The 18,994-nt window shown below is 41.3% G+C and overlaps 1 protein-coding gene across 1 annotated transcript in view; it reads right to left on the bottom strand.

The window, feature by feature from the left end:
* The window catches only part of LOC138569509 (myosin-4-like), a 31,305-nt gene extending 12,706 nt beyond the window's left edge, over positions 1-18,599 (bottom strand). Inside the window, exons 1-24 of the mRNA XM_069647544.1 lie at positions 18,493-18,599; positions 14,779-14,994; positions 13,314-13,457; positions 12,522-12,678; positions 12,391-12,418; positions 12,161-12,278; positions 11,974-12,066; positions 11,822-11,885; positions 11,632-11,730; positions 9,143-9,246; positions 7,601-7,739; positions 6,633-6,751; positions 6,373-6,522; positions 6,114-6,284; positions 5,722-6,028; positions 5,540-5,622; positions 5,301-5,388; positions 5,093-5,210; positions 3,200-3,323; positions 2,977-3,113; positions 1,754-2,009; positions 1,419-1,661; positions 1,115-1,291; positions 375-520 (exon numbers count right to left, since the gene is read on the bottom strand). Of these exons, the coding sequence (XP_069503645.1) occupies positions 375-520; positions 1,115-1,291; positions 1,419-1,661; positions 1,754-2,009; positions 2,977-3,113; positions 3,200-3,323; positions 5,093-5,210; positions 5,301-5,388; positions 5,540-5,622; positions 5,722-6,028; positions 6,114-6,284; positions 6,373-6,522; positions 6,633-6,751; positions 7,601-7,739; positions 9,143-9,246; positions 11,632-11,730; positions 11,822-11,885; positions 11,974-12,066; positions 12,161-12,278; positions 12,391-12,418; positions 12,522-12,678; positions 13,314-13,457; positions 14,779-14,979 (3,266 nt within the window). The 5' untranslated portion in view covers positions 14,980-14,994; positions 18,493-18,599. The remainder of the gene's footprint in view (positions 1-374; positions 521-1,114; positions 1,292-1,418; positions 1,662-1,753; positions 2,010-2,976; positions 3,114-3,199; positions 3,324-5,092; positions 5,211-5,300; positions 5,389-5,539; positions 5,623-5,721; positions 6,029-6,113; positions 6,285-6,372; positions 6,523-6,632; positions 6,752-7,600; positions 7,740-9,142; positions 9,247-11,631; positions 11,731-11,821; positions 11,886-11,973; positions 12,067-12,160; positions 12,279-12,390; positions 12,419-12,521; positions 12,679-13,313; positions 13,458-14,778; positions 14,995-18,492) is intronic.
* Positions 18,600-18,994: the final 395 nt, after the last annotated feature.

The raw sequence follows: 18,994 nt of genomic DNA, 5'->3' as shown, positions 1-18,994 counted from the left end.
CCATAATAATAATAATAAAACTGTCAGTCCCCTTTATTACTAGTATATTTTTCCAACCAGAATCCACAATGTGATTAGAAATGCAGCCTTTGACTCCACAAAGACACGCCCCGTCCCATCCCGCATTTCTCTTGTCATTCATCTGGGAGTCCCTGTTGCACTTAAATTCTGGTAGAAATCTAGAGAAGTACTGGCACCAGGAAATGTGAAAAGGGTGTGTGTAGCTTGAGAGCTTCAGGGCACTGTTTTTGAACAGTCAGTGTATTTTGGTTGTGAGATCATCTGTATTGAGCAGGGTAGGGTAAACATACTGTCCCTTTTGCTCAGCTAAAAAGAGTCACGTAAGAAATGTGGTTTTTTTTTTGTTTACTTACTTCTTTAGTTTTTCATCATTTTGCTGTTTATCATTCTCAAGATCCATTACGGTTTCCTGGGACAACTTCAAATCACCTTCAAGCTTTCTCTTGGCCCTCTCATTGTCCATGCGAAGTTTTTTCTCTTGTTCCAATGAACCTTCAAGCTGTGAAAACAAAACCATGTTACTATGGGTGGCATAATTATTGCTGATGTTTGCTTTTACTCTGAATCACCAAAGCTATATGTGCATATTAGTGTGACTTTCATGAAAAATGATGACAGGCATTTATTTTTGTGATCTCTTCTATTTGTTTAAGTTGTATTTTTGTGTGCATAGATTATATTTAATAATATGAATACAGGAAATGTTGTTTATTTGACAATAAAGTTTGAAACTGGTTAGCCAAATCAGTGATTAGTTATTCTTAATAACATCATCAGGCACATGGATGCATGTTGACAGCAGCTATAATGACAATGTAGGCAATAAAACAATGATCCTCAAATTAAAATGTTCTGCGATCATGTTATAAAGGAAAGTTATAATCTGATATAAAAATAGAATACACAGGCCAATATTGCCACCAAAAGGCTAATAAATAGTGAACTTGCACATTATAGAATGTCATTGTGTGGGTACATTTTGAGAAAATATCAGTTTTTCTCGTGCCTTTTTGAAATGTATTTCTATATGTATTGCTGTTTGTGCATCCATTCTTTGGTAGAATTGCTGTTGGTAATTTACATGACAACTTACATCATCCACTTGCTGTTCCAGCTTTGTTTTGGATTTGGTCAAAGAACTGACTTTGTCTTCTTCTGCCTGGAGGTCATCCAAAGTCTGCTGGTGGGCCTCTTGGAGAGCTTTCTTCTCCTTGGAGACCTTTGAGATGTTTTCATCAAGAACAGCCATTTCCTCTGTTAGGTTTTTAACCTGAAAAAAGTTTGATTATTATGACTTGTTTTACTTTAATTTACTTTCATCTGCAAGTTCTTTACTGCTTACAGTTTTCATCTAGGTATATTTGCATGCCAAATTTATATTTGTCTTATGTTGGTACCTTGTTTTCTGTGGCATGCTTTTCCTTCTCTACTTTGGCTAGAGTGAGTTCAAGGTCATCAATATCTTTCTTTAGCTCAGAACACTCATCCTCCAGTTTCCTCTTCTTGGCTGTCAGCTCAGCGTTACTTTCCTCCTCATCTTCAAGTCTTTCCGTCAGTTCCTTCACTTTAGCCTCCAGCTGAATTTTATTTTTGATGAGACCTTCACATCTTTCTTCTGCATCTGCAATGTTTTCACTTTCCTAGTGAACAATGGTATTAGAGTTAGATTCCTTTTAGATGTTGCCTTAAGGTTTCAAACACTATAGAATGCGTACATGTACTGTTCTCTTACCGATTGGCACTGCAATGCAAGATCATTTTTCTCCTGAAGGAGGGAAACCATCTTCTCCTCTAGCTCCTTCTTCCTTGCTTCAGATTTTGCCAGAGCTTCCTTTGTCTTTTCAAACTCATCCTTCATGTTCGCCATCTCCTTCTCTGTCTCTGCACTCTGCAGAAGAGGCTTAATCTTAAAGTAAAGCTTCATCCATGGCCAGGTTTTGACATTCATGAATGACCTGACGTTGTACTGGATGACAAGCACAGCTTCCCTGTTCAGGAAAAAATGTACAATGATTATAAAAGGCATGGTGTATGCTTTTATAATACTTTAGATTATTTCTTTTATTTATTAAGCATCTTGATCATAAATGTTATATGTGCAATCTTATTGCACATGCAGCCGCTGGTGCTACATAACAACATTGCAATGGGTGAATACATGAATCATTGACTGAGGATGCATATGTGCAATGAGGCATTGGACTTGCCTCAATGGGGAAAGTTGACCACGGGATACTCTTCAAGTTAGAGGCACCAAGAGTGGTGTTAGTTTGACTTTTATGGGGAGGGTGTTAGAATTGTGGGAAGCCAGAAGACGGATGGACCTGTGATGTATTTGAATGAGAAGATTGAGCTAGCGTTGTCAGGATGGTAAAACAGTGGAGGTTTTGCAATCTATGGGAGTTGGTGAGAATGTAGCAAAGTATAAGGTAGGTAGAGAGAAGTAGATCTGTGGGTAGGTTTCAATACCACTACCAGAAACTCATAAAGCTATCTGTGCTAAACTGTCAGGCAGCCACATTGGTAATGTTAGGGGAGGTGGCCTTGGTGCGGGCAGTTTGAATAAAATATGTGTCGCAAGGTCTAGGACTAAATCAGTGGGGTTGAAGGAGTGGAGTGGTAGACCAATGAGGATGTAATAATAAAAATGTTGTCTGTATCGAAATTGAAGTGACAGCAGATCTTATGGGTGTTTATTGACTGTTATCCAGTAAAAGGTGACTGTTGAGGTGATAAATGTTGAGGGCCTCAATTCACTGTTAAAGTGACAAGTGTTTTGGATGGGCAGAATTGATTTGGGAGAAGGGATGGGCAGAAAATAAAGGGCTGAGATGGTTCTGGAGATGGGTGCTGAGGGAAAGTAAATGATCTAATTCTAGACCAGGTTAAGCATGAGCCACTGACTGGCCATCATGTGCCATATGCATAACTCATCAATGAATTGTGAACGCATACCTTCTTTCCATCATTTTCTTGAATTCCACTCTCATGAGGAACCCTCTGCAAGCAGCCTGAGTGCGGGTGATGAGCTCTGCAAGCTTTTCATCTCTCATCTCTTCTAGGGTTCCTAGGAGGCCAGCTTTGAAGAACACCTTAAAGATTAAGAAGGATAATATTCATATTTGTTTCTTGTAAAACCGACCCATTTTTTCTATGATGATGTTGTATAGGTTCATACCTTGGTGTGTCCGAATCTGTATTGAGTATGATCAATATCGATGGAACCCAACAGTTTCTCACATGCCTTCTTGCTGTCAATGAACTGGCCATCGGGAATAGCGCTTGCATTGAGAACCTTGTACCTTTTAATAATACATGTGTGTTAAACAAGGTTTGTTAATGCATGGGTGGCATGTCTTTTTATCAGTTTAAAATCAAAGCTGGGTCTTTTCATTTGTGTCTTTCAATCGTGGATCAACTCAAAATAAAAACAACCACATAAACGGTAAAAACATTTGGCAAGTAGAAATGTATGAGTGGGGAATTATAAAAAATGAAAGCAGAAACAAAATTTAAAAAGCCAAAACTACACAGAAAATAAGACCACGAATGTAAAGGTATGGAACCAATTTAAAACATATGCCTGCTAAATAAGAGTGCATACCACATCACTGTCTAAATGTCCTTTCTAAGGTGCTTGTACATTACCTGATTCTTTGTCTTTTATGATACATATTTGTGTATGACTTCTTATAAAAACGGTTTTAAATATAATATGTGTGAGCTACAACTGTCAAAACATAACACATGCAGGAAATAGGTTACTATTTCTTTGGGCAGCCAAGGTTTGGTCTCCCAACCAAATGATACACAAGGAGAGATTTCTCTTAAAAGATTGTTTTTAAGAGGCCAACTTTTGGCCTTTAACATCATGAAAGGCCAAAACATCATTGCATAACAATTACAACAGGTCTGACAAACATCCCCAAGCTGCCTTATCTGATTTCCACCTTCTCCTCCTCCTCTTGTCAACCCCAAAGCAATATCTTTGCGGGCTACTGAGCATTGCTTTATCTTAGCGGGCTACTGAGCATTGCTTTACCCATTATGGAGGCAACTTTGCTATATAAGTAAATTGACTAGAAACGTCCAGCTCCTCACTCGAATTCTGGATTACATATGGAATAAAGTACCCCCTACTGTACGGTATAAGGATACTGCAAGCCACACGTGAGTTTTGTTGCCAAGTAGAGGAACAAGGGCAAAGGCTGAGTTCCTCTATAAGGTCACGGAACGCTGAGGTGACTTGCAATATCATTTTTATGTACGGTAGGGGGATTCTATTCCTTATAATATATGGCCCCACGAGGTAATCTCCTCTACTGCCTGGTCTCTTGCTTAATCTAATGTAAGAGATCTTCCATTTGCTGGTTCATATAATCAATGTAAAATGTGTTTAGATGTAAGCAGATTCTAATGTTTTGCAGGAAAATAGTTTAAGCAGTTTAATAAAGTGCATCAAAAACATGTTTTTATTTTGTGCTTCAAAAGAAGTAAAAACATGCAGATTCTTGATCACGTTTAAACTCCATTAGTGCACATATAAACCATTTTACAAGCAAGCAATTTGAAAAGCATGTCACGGCTTTAATTAGGTTTGGCGTTTCAAGCTGGAGGCGTTGAAAGCTGGAGTTCTGACCTCTGCAGACTCAAGCAGCAGGAATTCTGAAGCATAATAACTGATTACAGAGCAGTTGCAATGTCATTTTCTTATTACAGGTCAGTTGTGTTTTCACAAGTAGCCTGTAATAAAATTATTTCCAGGCTTTTAAACGGATATTGCAGGCTGTCATGCATTATTGAGCAGTAACATATTTTCTGAAGACCAAATTAAAACATGGGTTATTGTTATTATTATTTATCATTTGTATAGCGCCAGACACAACAGGCCTGTAGGCATCAGTGCGCTTTCAAAGACAAACAGACAAAGATACAGTAATCAGCCAGCACATCAGGCCACAGCGAGCAAGAAACCTGGATGCTACTGGACCTGCTGGATTGCATAAAACCTTGAACATATCATTACACTGTGTTTAAAGGGAGGCTACACACTTGAGCACACACTATTTACCTCTGTTTGAAGTCACCATAGAGGATTCTGCTTGGGAATCCCTTTCTGCAAATCCTGATACCTTCTAACACACCATTACATCTCAACTGGTGGATTAGCAGGTGGTTGTCCATAACACCTGTAAGTTAAGAGCCACAGTGATTTGAGTACATTCCTTTGATGTCTTTTGGAAACGTTTATCCTTTAATGCTGAGCATAGCTACTTTACCTGGAGTTTTTGTCTCATTGGGAATCAGGCAACGCACAAAGTGGGGATGAGTGCTCCTCAGGTTAGTCATCAGCTTGCCCAGATTTTCCTGTTTTAGTGAAAATATGAATATCTTTAAAACTGTGGCAGTTATATTGGCAATCACTTACTGAAAATGTGTATTGTAGTAACATAGTGGGCGTTTTAGTATTAATTACACTATGCACATCGTATTAATAATGTGTGTCTGTAGAACTTACTCTGAACAAAGCAGACACTGTCTGGAAGGAACCACCCTTCTTCTTCTTTCCACCTTTTCCAGAAGCCGCAGCAGCAGCTGCCTCTGTTGTTAAGAAACACATGAGGAACCGCTGTTAATACAGCAAGTTTTATGAAAGGTGGGCATATGTTTTTTTTAGATACTTTATAGATTAGTATTTACCTGCTTCAGCAGCGGTAGCACTGTAGAGCATGGAGAGCAGTTTCACAGATGACTTCTGATACAGTTGAATAACAGAGTCATTCAATGGATCCTTGTTCTTCTCCAGCCAGCCAGAGATGTTGTAATCCACAGTGCCAGCATAGTGCACCAGGGAGAAATGAGCTTCAGCCTTTCCTTTACCTGGCTTGGGCTTCTCAAAGCACTTACACTTGCCAAGATGCTGGTCATACAGCTTGTTGGTGAAGGAGGTGTCTGTGGACTTGGGGAACATGCACTCCTCTTCAAGGATGGAGAAGATTCCCATGGGCTAAAATATAGAAGATATCTGTGAGCCTTGGGCATAGTACAGAAGGATATGTACACCACTACCTGTTCTCTGGGAAGTGACCCACCTTCTCAATAAGCTCAATGCATTGAGCCAGATCCATACCGAAGTCAATGAACTCCCAGTCAATGCCTTCCTTCTTGTATTCCTCTTGTTCCAGGACGAACATGTGGTGGTTGAAGAACTGTTGCAGTTTCTCATTGGTGAAGTTGATGCACAGCTGCTCCAAGCTGTTAAACTGAACACAGATCGTTGTTTATTAGATGTGTGTATACACTTAAATGCCACCATTGAGCTACAATGCCTTATGAAAAAAATTAACTTACATCAAAGATCTCAAAGCCTGCAATATCCAGGACACCAATGTAGTACTGCCTGGCTTGTTTAGTGTCCAGCTGTTGATTGATACGAATCACCATCCACAAGAAGAGCTTCTCATAAATAGACTTGGAGAGGGCACCAATGGAGTTATAGACCTGGTGGAGAAACAATCACAGTGATTGAAAAGTACTCTTCGCCTGCATGTGTTGTGTTTTGCTTTGTTATTCGGTTTCGGTATATGTCACAAGGAACAGTGTAAATTTACCTGCTGGACGGTTTGTCCCTTTGTGACATATTCATTGCCGACCTTAACTCGTGGGTAGCATAGCGCTTTAATCAAGTCAGCTGAGTTCAGACCCATCAGATAAGCAATTTTGTCAGCAACTGAAATTAGAAATTAGTAGAGAAACTTCATTGGTGTGCTCTCGTTATGGCTTACTATTGCATTTCCAAGCAAATTTTCTTATAGGTGTTTTGTTTTCGTTTAATGTCAGTCTTTTATGGTAACCATTAGCTATATAGGTGTTGACAACAAATTAGAAACTTTCCTGACTCATCTAGTCTGCCAATTTGCTGCCCCCTGCAACACTGTAGTGTCCAGCTGTTGTTTTTCTGGCTGAAGACACCAGGTTACTCTGAAGACACCAGGTTACTTTAGATTTGATCCCATCTCTACTGAATTGTCTGCTTAATTTCTTTCACATAGAAACAAGTGATTCTGAATGTGTCATCGTCTAGAATTGGGGAATCTGTTCCCTGCTTTGGTTTTTGCAGTCATTTAGCACACAATAGTGGGTTTATCCTGTTTTCAAAGGATCGCATATTTGGCAGATACAGGAAGTGAAATAAGGTAAGAAAGTGTTTAGCCAAGAATGGCACAATTGGGCCAACTGGAAAAGCTGTCAATAGACAGCATATCTCAAAGAGTCACTGCTAACCCTAAAGTACTTCTCCTCTGCTCATGGTGACTATGCTGTCACTGGCAGGACCCTTCCGTAGAAACAACCCTTTTGAGCATGTTTGTTTGGACAGTCTTGCTAGTCATCCTTACTTTTCTCATCACTCTCATCTGGATATGTGTAGCAGCCCCTAGCACTTGAATTCTTGAGGTTTTAATGTAAGACCGTTAAACCATAATCCCAGTTAAACATTCAGTACTTCTCTTGAAAACATTTTGATGTATTTGAGTTCTCGGCTCCTTAGCTAGTGACCCGTTTACACTGTGAGACTTACCATCTGTGCCATCAGGCTCAGCCTGCTCCTCACGCTGTTTCTGCTTGAATTTCAGGTTTCCGTGGTGCATTACTGCGCCGGTCATCTTGTAGATGCCGATCTTTTCATCTGCATTGAACCCCAGAATATCAATGGCCCCCTGTCAAAAGAAAACACAGTAGCTGTAAAGTTAGAGTATCTCTAGTGTTGCTCTCATTTGTAGTTAGCTCTTTATACCAAGGTTAGTGGCATCCTAGCAGGCTGGGTGGGGTGATTTCTGGCTAAAGCAACACACTTTAACAGTTCTTCTAAATTGGTAGTTCTCTTTTTGGCAGAATAAACAGAGGAACAAAGTTACAGATATGCACACCAAGGATAGGGAGGGTGCAAATGACCCTGCTGTGTCTTCAGAAGCGATGGACCCCTCCCACCTGCGAAGAGAGGTTGGTTCCTGTTAGGATGTGGCCTGAGTGGGTGTAGTGGCGGAACTTGTTATAAACGTTTGGAGGGCTTTGGTTGTAAAAAGCATATTGGGAAATGCCAATGGGTTAGAGCTTGATACTTTGTAGACTGAAAGTCACTGTAGGGCCTTATTAGTGTGTGAAATGATCGTCTCAGCATTTAGTGTGAGCGGAGATGTAATGCAAGATTTTACAGCCACAGTATTGGTTAGAAGTGTCAAACTGAACGTCCAAAAAGGAGGCTTTGCAGTAGTGTAATTGACTAAATGGAATGAGGAAAATGATTAATTCTTTTTGAGTGAAAGAATAGTCTCAAGGTTTTAACTTTACAGAAGCAGTTCTTAACATCTGCATTGACCAGTTGGCTCAAGGAGGGTTTCTATTCAGTAGAATCCATTGTAATAAATGGATTCAGTTGGCTTGCCGTTGGTGGGTTGAGATGGGGGTTGGGTACCAAAAGCAGTGTGGCACGGTTGTAACGACTGTTGAATAATTTGCATAGGTTTAGCCTAAGATAGTGTCATCAGTGTGCATATGAAGAGCAATCTGATGACACCCCCCAATAGGACGCATGCATATGTGACAATGGAGAGGATGTGCTGAAGCCTGTGACATCCAATTCCGCTTTTTGAACGGAGATAAGAGATGGTGGGACGGGTTAGGCAGGTGGATTAGTTAATGTCTGTCGGAATGCTAACTAGTGAAGAAAAGGACAAATATTTGTAGTCATTAAAGTAGGGTGTAGAGATTGATTGATTTTAAAGCTGCGTGAAGGACACAAAAGACCAAAGGAAAGGCCCCCTCCCCGTTGCCACTAGCTGGTTGGAGGTTGTTGAGAATCAAAGTGAGTACCAGTTCTTTGTTACTGCCAGGTGAGAAACCAGACTGCAAGTTGTCAAGGAAGGAATGTGATTCGAGATTAGAGTACAGTGCCTGAATCTCTGTGCATTCAATCAGTTAAGTAGTGAAGACGACAGTTAAGGTTTGCATAAGTTTGTTAGGGTCTCAAGTATCACACTGAAGGTATCGGAGAAAGCAACCCGATCAGCTTTTTGTGTGTAAAATGAGTGTTTTCACTATTTTCAGTTCGTATATAACTTACATCAGTGGCCAGCAGCTCCTCTACGTCATCAATACTCTTCACCACAATCTCTCCCTGGCTGATGGATGGGAAGTCGTATGGGTTGGTGGTAATGAGAAGCATCTCTGTGAAACACATACAGTTGAGGAGGTTAATTTCCATAGTGTCAATGTTGTAGCACAAAATGGATCACATGTACATTCATCTTGCATTGACTCATTCCTTTTTTTAAACTTGCATCTCGTAAAAAAGGTTAAAGTTAGGTCGTTATTCTGGCTGTTTTTGCATGTATAAGAAAATGCTGAGACTGGTCTATCGTTTTGCGCAATCCCCTTTTAATATTTACAATCTTGCAAAACGTAAACCAATGTTTTCAGGAGGTAGATCCGCTTTTGTTTTCCTATCTTATTAGCTAGTGCAGGGGCCTGCAACCTTTGGCGCTCCAGATGTTTTGTACTACAACTCCCACCAGCTCTAGATAGCATACTCAATTATGAAGGATCAAGGGAGTCGTAAGCCAAAACAGCTGAAGAGCCTAGGGTTGCAGATCCCTGTGAATATAACGGTATAAATTGTAAAAAACACTATTATAATGTTCTCCCCCACAGCAACAAGTAATAGGCTTTCACGAGAGGATCCATATGTTTTACTTTAATGAGACCTCTATCTGACAGTCCTTGCATGTACACAAGTTATTGTTCCCCCATTAAATATTGCGTAGATTGTCCACAATGATGTAGCACGTTGTGGGTCTGATGCACCATTTTCTTTACAATATTGTTTTTGTTAAGCTAAGCAAGCACCGTGCCCCCTTCCACAATGTCCATGGATTCTTCTGCAGTATATTTACCCGGGTCTGTGTGCTATGCCAAATCAGGTTTTATTTATTTATTTAGTGGTTATTTAAAAGACGCCCATACAACAAGTAGTGTTTCAAGGGCCACAAGACTAAAGTGGGGGAGGGGGGAGGGAGAAAGGTACAATAACGGTGCTACTAGGCCTTGTGATATTCAGATCGTGGAAGTGCAGTACAAGAAGTGCTAGGGAAAGGGGAATGAGGGGAAAGCGCACGTCGGTGACCAACAAAGTGCTAAGGAGGTAAGGGAAAGGAGAAGGGGTGAAGTGCAATTATTAAGGTGAGGCCCAAGGGCAAGCACAATTGAAAAGCAGGTAAGCATAGGGAAAGGGGGAAGGAAAAAGTTAAGGGGGAGGTTAGAGGGCAAGTATCATGGAAAAAGCAGGTAAGCTGAGGGAGGTCGGGAAATGGGCAGAACAGTGCCTGGAACCCTCTAATACTCAGAGGGCCTAAGAGGCAAGTAAGTTATGCCTGTAACGGGGTATTCTGCCTAAGTTATTCCACTGCATAAAAATGAGGGATGCAAAACTTCCACGAGGAGCATGCTTTGAAGTGCTGTGTTAATCTTGTTTAATCTTGTTTTAAAATATACAAATAATCTTACACCACAAAGATCGAGTTCATGTTAAAAAAATAAATAAGTAGTTATTTATTTCCTAGTTACGTCTGATGTACCGTGCATTCTTTAATTTATATACAGTCCTCCCATGTAGTCAATGTTTTAATGAAACCAATGTTTTGGGTAATCATGCTCATCAATATTTAACATTTTCTGATATAATGAAATATGTGATCGCGTTCAGTATAAACTATGATGCTTCAGGGATCCGAAGTTCTACTCTTTGCATTCCCTTTCTACAACAAACGCTGCCCATTGGTGACTGACTGGGGTAGCACGGTTAACATAAAAGCACTGCCGCTACAGCGCGACATTCTTGGAAGACGAAAATTAATGGCACTAAGATAAGTGCACTGGTAAAGTCTGACAGCAATAAAGCAATGGGCGTGTCGGTGCACAGCCTTGTTTTAAAGCTCTGTCGATATTTGGTCGATTTTATCCCCCTGTGCTATTTTTTACTTTCGTTTATGTTTTCATGTGGAGTTCAACTATTTATAAAAACCCCAGCGAAATGGGAACTCTCACAGCAAGGACTGGTTTGCTCTCCTTATAGATGTTGGTCACAAAAATGGTAATGATCTGATAGTTTTGTGATGCTAAATGTCATGCCCTGGGAACTTTGCATTATTACGTCAATCTCAGCATTCTAACGCCAGTTTTGACAGGTGTGTTTTTAGGCTATTATTGTACAAGTCCTATGAATGCACACTTGTATGTATGCATGTGATTCTTCAAGTACGAACCTATCTAGGAAATAACGGCGCACGCAGGTTACAATAAAGGGTGCAGGAGTGGAGGAGGAGTTGGGTGGGATAAGCAGATCAGCAGAAAGGGGGGAGCTTCAGAGAGGATGAATTTACAAACGCTCATACGTCCAAATGTAATGTAAGAATATAAAATAATTGGCCAATGCTACTGTTACTTCATCTAATGTTATTCATGTCATTATATTAATCTTCTAAATGGTGCTTTTCTTACAGGATGTTATTGTTATGCTGTGCAGTGAACAACGTAATAAACACACTTGAAACTTACCAACAAGCTCTGGCTTTTTGTTGGTCATGATCTGATAGAAGATGTGGTAGCTCCTCTCAGCTGAGAGCTGGAATGTTACTCTGGATTTTTCCAACAGGTCTGTAATATAAAATTAGGTGGGGTTTGCAATTGTGAGTATGCTTTAAGAACCATTTTAAACGTATATAAGGATTTTAAGAACACTTCTTACATGTTTCAATATCTGCTGACGCCAGTTTTCCCGTGGTTCCAAAATGGATTCTGATAAATTTACCCTAAAGGATAATGAAGAGGTTTCAGTGATTTTGGGTTTCTGTAAACACGCTATAACTGCGTATCATTGAAGAAGTGCGTAAGACTTACAAAACGAGAGGAGTTGTCATTCCTCACAGTCTTGGCGTTACCGAAGGCTTCCAGCAGCGGGTTGGCCTGGATGATTTGATCCTCAAGAGTTCCCTAGAGAAAGCAATGTTGCATGCAAACTGATTAGTTGATTACACGATTGATAATGAGCAGCATATATTAAAAATATTCTAAATATTGTACAAACCTGCAGCTTGTTTGCCATGGCAGGTGAATCCTTTTTCTTATCACCAGCCACTGCAATTGTTGCAAAGTACTGGATGACACGCTTGGTGTTCACAGTCTTTCCGGCACCAGATTCTCCGCTAAAGGTATGGAAAGGACACTTGTAATAAACTTAAATACAGTCACCCAACCACAACTCAGGCAAGAACACACTGTATGATTACCACATTACTGCATCAAGGTTTTACTCACGTAATCAGGACTGACTGGTTTTCGCGATCTGAGAAGAGAAAATATTGTTTAGAGTAGGATTGATTGGAAAAAAATGTTTTTCTGTTTGTGCTTTTCAGTGGCAGCTTGTAGATAGAAAAGGCAAACTTCACCTGTCAACATGAACTGATAGGCGTTATCAGAGATGGAGAAGATGTGGGGTGGGGCCTCCTGTCGCTTCTTGCCTCTGTAGGCATTAACCACTTCGGGGTTGTACACAGGCAGCCACTTGTAGGGGTTTACAGTGGCGCAGAAAAGGCCAGAGTAGGTCTGAAATTAAAGCAGATGAATAGGAAACATTGGCCTTATTGAAATTTAAACTGTAATTGTTGAACTAAGTATGGAAGGGGTTCATGGTGTACTAAAAAAAAGCCACTCTTATGCTCTTCGTGCATTAACGTGTGATGATGTTTGTTATGTGTGGTGTGTTGTATAATTTCTTGGGGTGTGCTGAAACATATTTGTTGTGATGTTATGACTGCACTTCATGAGCAGTAATGGTGTGCATCTACACATCTATTTAATTAGATATGTGACATACGTTGCTGTGCCTAATCGTTTGGGGAGAAATTGCCAGTAACGGTTACAATTGCATACTGTTCTTGGCTCCCACCTCTTCAGACACATGTTAATAATATGTAATGCTAAATGTACTTTTCGGTTCCGTCATCGCATAATTGACTTTATAATTGCAATGCTTATAATGCTTAGTAACATTATAGAGCCTTATTAATATTGTGTATATCGTTGACATCCATTTGGGGACGCCATGGGAGTATTACTTATGTGCAATATTCCACTGATCACAGCTAAATTGGTCGGGTTATACTAAACCATCTGCGAGTGCTGGTGGAGCAGCTGATGTGCGCTCCTTCAGTCTGTGATTCAAGGCCTGCAGTACTTACATAGATCATCCAGGCCGCGTATCGCTCAGCGAGGTTATACAGCACAGAGGGTTCATTCAGATGAGTCATTATGACCATGTCTTCAATCTTATCGTACTTGGGAGGATTCTGAGGGTAGACCTGAGTGTCTTTGACTGTTACAGTCTGAAAATAAACAAACACAGGAAACGTTAATGAGAGACAGGCGGTAGGTACATAGTCAGTCACATAACACTTAGGTTGTTAATTAAGGTGCTTACACGTCATTTTTGGTATTGCACTGCGTGTGTTATCGACTGTCTTTAAAGCATATTTTCTATCACTTAAGTAGAGAGTGCAGCGCCCCTGGTGTTCTTCCCTTGAGGGGGAAAAACAATGTTGGGAGAAGTCACTTCTGAGACTATAGACTGAGACTATAGCTCGCTGCAGTCCCTTAATGGCGTCTTCCGATGGGAAACCCAAATGTTTGCCTTCATCAAGGGATTCCATGTTCAGGGCATGGACAAGAAGTGTTCCCTTCCGACATAAGATATTGGGTTGGGCCTTTTTCAGGCGGATGGAACCAGAGCAATAGAGAGGCTATTGTTGACAAAAAAGCAGCTCATGGACTTTGTGAGACACTTTCCGCCCCATGAACAAATTAGCATTTCCAGTGTAGAGGTAGCGACTCGCTCCAGTTTGTTGAGAGATGGGGTTAATAGCCTCTTTCCCAATTTATTAAAGGTCCTAAGCACAGTATTTTCAGTGACATGTTCCCCGGTTTAGAGCAAAGGAGCAGAGGATTATGCTTGAGGTGATGTCGATTTCCCACTAAAAGCCTGCCCTAAAGCACACACTGGGTTGCACTGGGGTGGATGGACCACGAGGAACGAGCTCTGTTAATGGAAGGAAACCACAGAGACCCCTCCCACATACCTAAAGAGGAGGGAGAAATGCCAGTGAGAAAGCAGATAACATATGCAGAGAAACCCAGACGGGAAAAGGGATATGAAGTGTAACAATTACTCCAGTCAAGCCTATGCCTTGAATAGGACGGAATCCATTCAACGATGCCATATAAGTCACAAGTGCATTATTGGAGGTGAGCTGGCTTAAGTGGAAAATTAGAATTACGCGTACTTGCTAACAGCTCCTAAAACCTTCAATCTGGAAAGGAGGAGCACACTTGATTTTAAGACTATGCATTTAGATTGAGTGGGCATGTTACAATCAACTACCAAATAAATAAATAAAATAAAAGTTGTACTTATCAGCACATACTGCAAGCAATGGTCATTTTCAAAAGTTAGGAATTTCATGCAAGTTGCTTTTAAGTGTAGGACCTTTTAAATGAAAAACAAGTTCGTGCCCATCTAACAAGTGTAGAAAACCCCAATTGAGAGTCATCACACCAATTCACTGAATAAGGGTTGTCTGCCCCACAAGAAGAGAGTTTAGTGCATCTTGTCATGCAGTGCTGAAGTTATCAGACATCTTTGATAATTACCCTTCCATCATCGGTCTTCACGGTGACTTTTCCTCCATCTCGGGCTGTGATGGTTCCTTTGACGAAAAGCTCTTTTTCATCATCTACGTAGCAGGTGTTCTTGGCATCAAAGGGCTTGTTCTGGGCTGCCAGCCGTTCCTTGTCAGACTTACGCAGGTATTGCGCAGCCTCCCCAAACACCGCCATTTCTGAGTCCCCCATGGCTGCTGACTGTTACTGTGGAGATAGTGTCGAAACAAATCCTGATTATATAGTATTAAATCCACCTCCACACGTCTGTACATATTTAGGGCAGTAAAAAGGAAGTTGAGGCGGTGGTGAGACGGCTTACACTGGCTATATCCATCTCTGTTGTCTTCTCACTTTCCACACCACCCATGGGCCTCCTTCCCATAAGGAGTAATCAAAAGTGGAGGGGCCAGAGCACCTGCTGCACTGCAGCGTACAAACTTCCTTGCAATCACTCAATTACCCCTATTACCTCCCACAACCCCACTTTCAGCACTTTCCTCCTTCAAGGAGGGAGGCTCTAAAGCTGGACGGAGATAATTAACTACCCGCCAAAGTTTGCACGTTTCCCCATGTGGGACTGGGAGGTATGGTAGATTCTAGATATTCGCATCTTTTTTTAAACGGAGATTAAAATGGCCCTGTTTTCACTGCTGAGTAAACATCTCAAATATCGTGATTATACGGCTTTAGGGTTTTCAAACAATGGGACCACTAGTGCTAATACACACAGAGGTTTCACTTCGGCCTTGTACCACAAGGAGGAGTGATGGCCTTCTTTTTCACAGATCAACTCTCCAGAGTTCCTCTTTGCAGCGAGCACGCCACTGCGACATGTATATTTCGAGATCCAACCCGGGCCAAAGCTACCATGCTCCTCGGCTAGTTTTACTCTTTGCGTCAATATCCGCCCTCGGCACAGCGCGCAGCATAAGGCGTGCTTTAATATGCGGCTGTTCTATTATACACGGTTGTGTGCATGTGGTGCCAAAAGCACCTGCACCCGCACCCCCGCTGCTATGAAACGTTTGCTTCTCTCTGCCTAAACCCCCTCTTAAACTGGCCAATAGAGTGTGTATTATCTTCCAAGCAGCTGTGCTGTGGCTAGAGCTCAGCTGCTTCATTTGTGCAACTCAGCTTCCGATACTGCGGACGGCAATTCTTTTGGCTATCTAGGGTCGTTTTTTGGTTGCACTGGAATGTGCCCCACCCCTAGACTTGGGTCTGATTTACATAGGCCCTTATTTACAGAGCGTTTTCCAATGGGGTTTTGCCATTATAAAACACTTATGTGAATTAGGCCCTATAGTGCTTTCCAATGGTATTGCACCATTGTAAAACACTTATGTAAATCAGGCCCAATTTCTCTCCTTGACTGTTATTTTTAACGTTTCATGTTCTTCTAATAATAAAAAGTGTAGTGCTTTCCATAGAATAGCTTTACATGGCGGGGGGTGGGGGGGGACTCTGGATTTTCTCAGGAGAACCAACAGCAGCTGCCTACAGGGATGTTGCGTTAACCACTAGAGGGAGCTGATGCCAGACTGAGTTTTTCACGGTCATTCATTCCTATCAGATAGAACATAGCTCATTTTCGAGTCCCCGCCGTCCAATTGTCCTTATTTGCACTGGTAGAGTGCAAAGGGGAGGGCAAAAAGGCGGCGTACACCCGTGCGCCCCGCTCTTTTGCACTCCACTGTGCAAATTGAGTAACGCAGTCTTCCATGCACTGATTGTAGGTAGTGTTTACAATCGATTCCTGCCCCCTTCTTTTTGCTGGTGTAAAAAGCCGACAGACTGCACAGGAACTCTCAACATTTACTGGTGCAAATGCAGAAGTATTTGTATGGCAAGAGAGGAAGAGGGTGACAGAAAGGTAAGTTACAATCAGCCCCTCCTCTCTATTATACGAATACATGGAACTGAACCAACCCGTCGCCATTCATTCACTTTATATGCTCATTTAAAATTAACTCTAAAGTTAGTTGATTGTCTGGGCCTAAAACGAAGGGAAAGCTTCAAGACCCTTTTTAAAACCATTACATAAAAGGAAAAGAAACATGGCATGGGGATGGCTACAGACCAAAACGCACTTGGCTTGACCCTTCATGTTAAACGCAGAGGCTGAGGTGTACTGTACTTTTTTAGTCCATGTTGATATTCTTTCATGTGACACTTTTATCCACAACACTCATTTAATCCCAACAAAAACAAGTATTTTTGACCTGTACTATGTAAAGGGCTTAGGTAAAGGTTACTTGCGTGTTTTAGGGAGACATTTTGAGAAGTTTTAAAAATTACATTCGGTATCTTTTAACAACCTGGATATCGAAATAATAGTTAATCTACTCGTCCTGCTTTTTGATTGACACGCTGGCTCATTTAAAATTCTGTCTGATTTTGTGTGTTCCTCCGCGTTTTGACCACGCGTTCCAGGGGCATAGGCAGTGTCAACATTTCAGGGGAAGGACTTGAAGGGCTGTATGACAGTTTTAAAAGCTGGCCATAAGCGGTCCATTTACCCATTGGTCTGTAAACCTCCCCCCTTCCTCTGAACCCAGGAGGCTGAATAGCTATTATGCCTTTCTTTGGTCCATTAAGATGCTTCTTTTACCCCAAATTAGAGTACTTTTAGTTTCACAAAAATATTGTAATCATTGGATGTTTGGGCAATCTCAAAGGTGAGCTCTAATGTGGTATATTGATATTGCCTGTACAGTTTTCGTCCTTTGTACGTTGGCTGCTGCCGCCAAGTTAATGATTGTTTAAATGGAGATGCTCTGCTCTCCCAGGTGAGAAATGTGAAAGGCTCTTGCTGTACTAGCACATCTTCCTCATCAGAGAGAGCCTAGCTAAGAGTCACGGCAGAGTGGTGCCTTCTGCTTGCGACCTCCTCTGTTGGGGGGGGATTATGTCCTCCCAAGCCAGGGCCTGGCACCACACCTGGCCCCTTGCCCCCTCTAATGCTTTTGTAAAGCCTTAAAAAGCATGAGGTATTGCAGAGTTAGTACATTAATCAGGCTAGTCATATTTTGGTTGCTGCTGTCCGTGCCACCACCAACCCTTTGCTTTATCAATGTTAACGCTGATGGAATTAAGGACGAATTCTGCAGTGCTCCTACCATTGATTATAGTATATCTGGACGCCTACTTTTAGCGATCTGATTGGTCCTGGCACAATATTTGTACCCTAAAGATGGATCATTTTAATTCTTTGCTCTCGGATGTTTTTTTTATAGACATATCTGCATTGCAGCTAATTACCCCTGGCCCAAATTGCTAATTCCTGTAAAACCGCAAGGAAGACAATTGTTTTCCAATGTTTGCTTTTCTTTTCTGCCTCTGCCCTGTGTTTAGAGAGTGCCATTTGATCACGTGGATACATGCAGTAACCAAAGGCAGGTCAGCTGGCAGGATAATACTTATTAGTTGATCCTCATTTCCTCGAACATCGCATGAGTGCATACCTACGATATTCTTACATTAAACCTCACAAACATGCCTTGTGTAAAATTATATCAATTATTTGATCAATTATAATTTCCAGTTGACCAAAATGTCACTATTCAACATACAACATCGCTCTCAAGGTGGCTACCGGGGCAGTGCTCCCCATCTTGTAATAGAAATATGGGGGGCCATTATCTACTTCGTGAACACGTTGAATAATATTTCACAGCCCCATGTGTCAAACCCGGGTCTTACCTTGTGATGCCACTATTCAGAAAAAGAATGTTCCTTTAGCCTGCCCTGTAGAGAGAAGCAAGAAGGCACACATATATCATTCATCTGTCGTGTGACGCTTTCTGTACACGTGCGCTTTTGTGCTGAGTTATACAGTTATTATTAACACTACTAAATACAAGTCTGCAACAAAACAGAACACATAGTCCATTGAACGCACCCAGCATCTAACCACGCATAATGTGTTCAGTAAATAACGGGCAGAATGTTTTAAAACTGAACACAAGGCACTGCTGCAAAGTAACATGTTATTTCTAATGTAGGTGGCATTAAATCTATGAAATGATCTTAAGAGCAGCAACTTTCACAGAGAACATCCCCATAGACAAACACACAACACGCACGACGAGCAGTACTCACCGAGTCCCTGAAAGCTTCACAGACACCAGCCCCTCTTATATGCAATGTCCTTTTGCTTGATCAGCATTTGTGTTCTGCCCCTTAAGGCCGTTCGGCCAAGCTA

Source organism: Ambystoma mexicanum, chromosome 2q (assembly GCF_040938575.1).
Source record: "Ambystoma mexicanum isolate Mex_15411 chromosome 2q, UKY_AmexF1_1, whole genome shotgun sequence".
NCBI lineage: Eukaryota > Metazoa > Chordata > Amphibia > Caudata > Ambystomatidae > Ambystoma > Ambystoma mexicanum.
The sequence above is the reverse complement of the archived record's forward strand: the minus strand, read 5'-3'. Positions and strand labels throughout refer to the sequence as shown.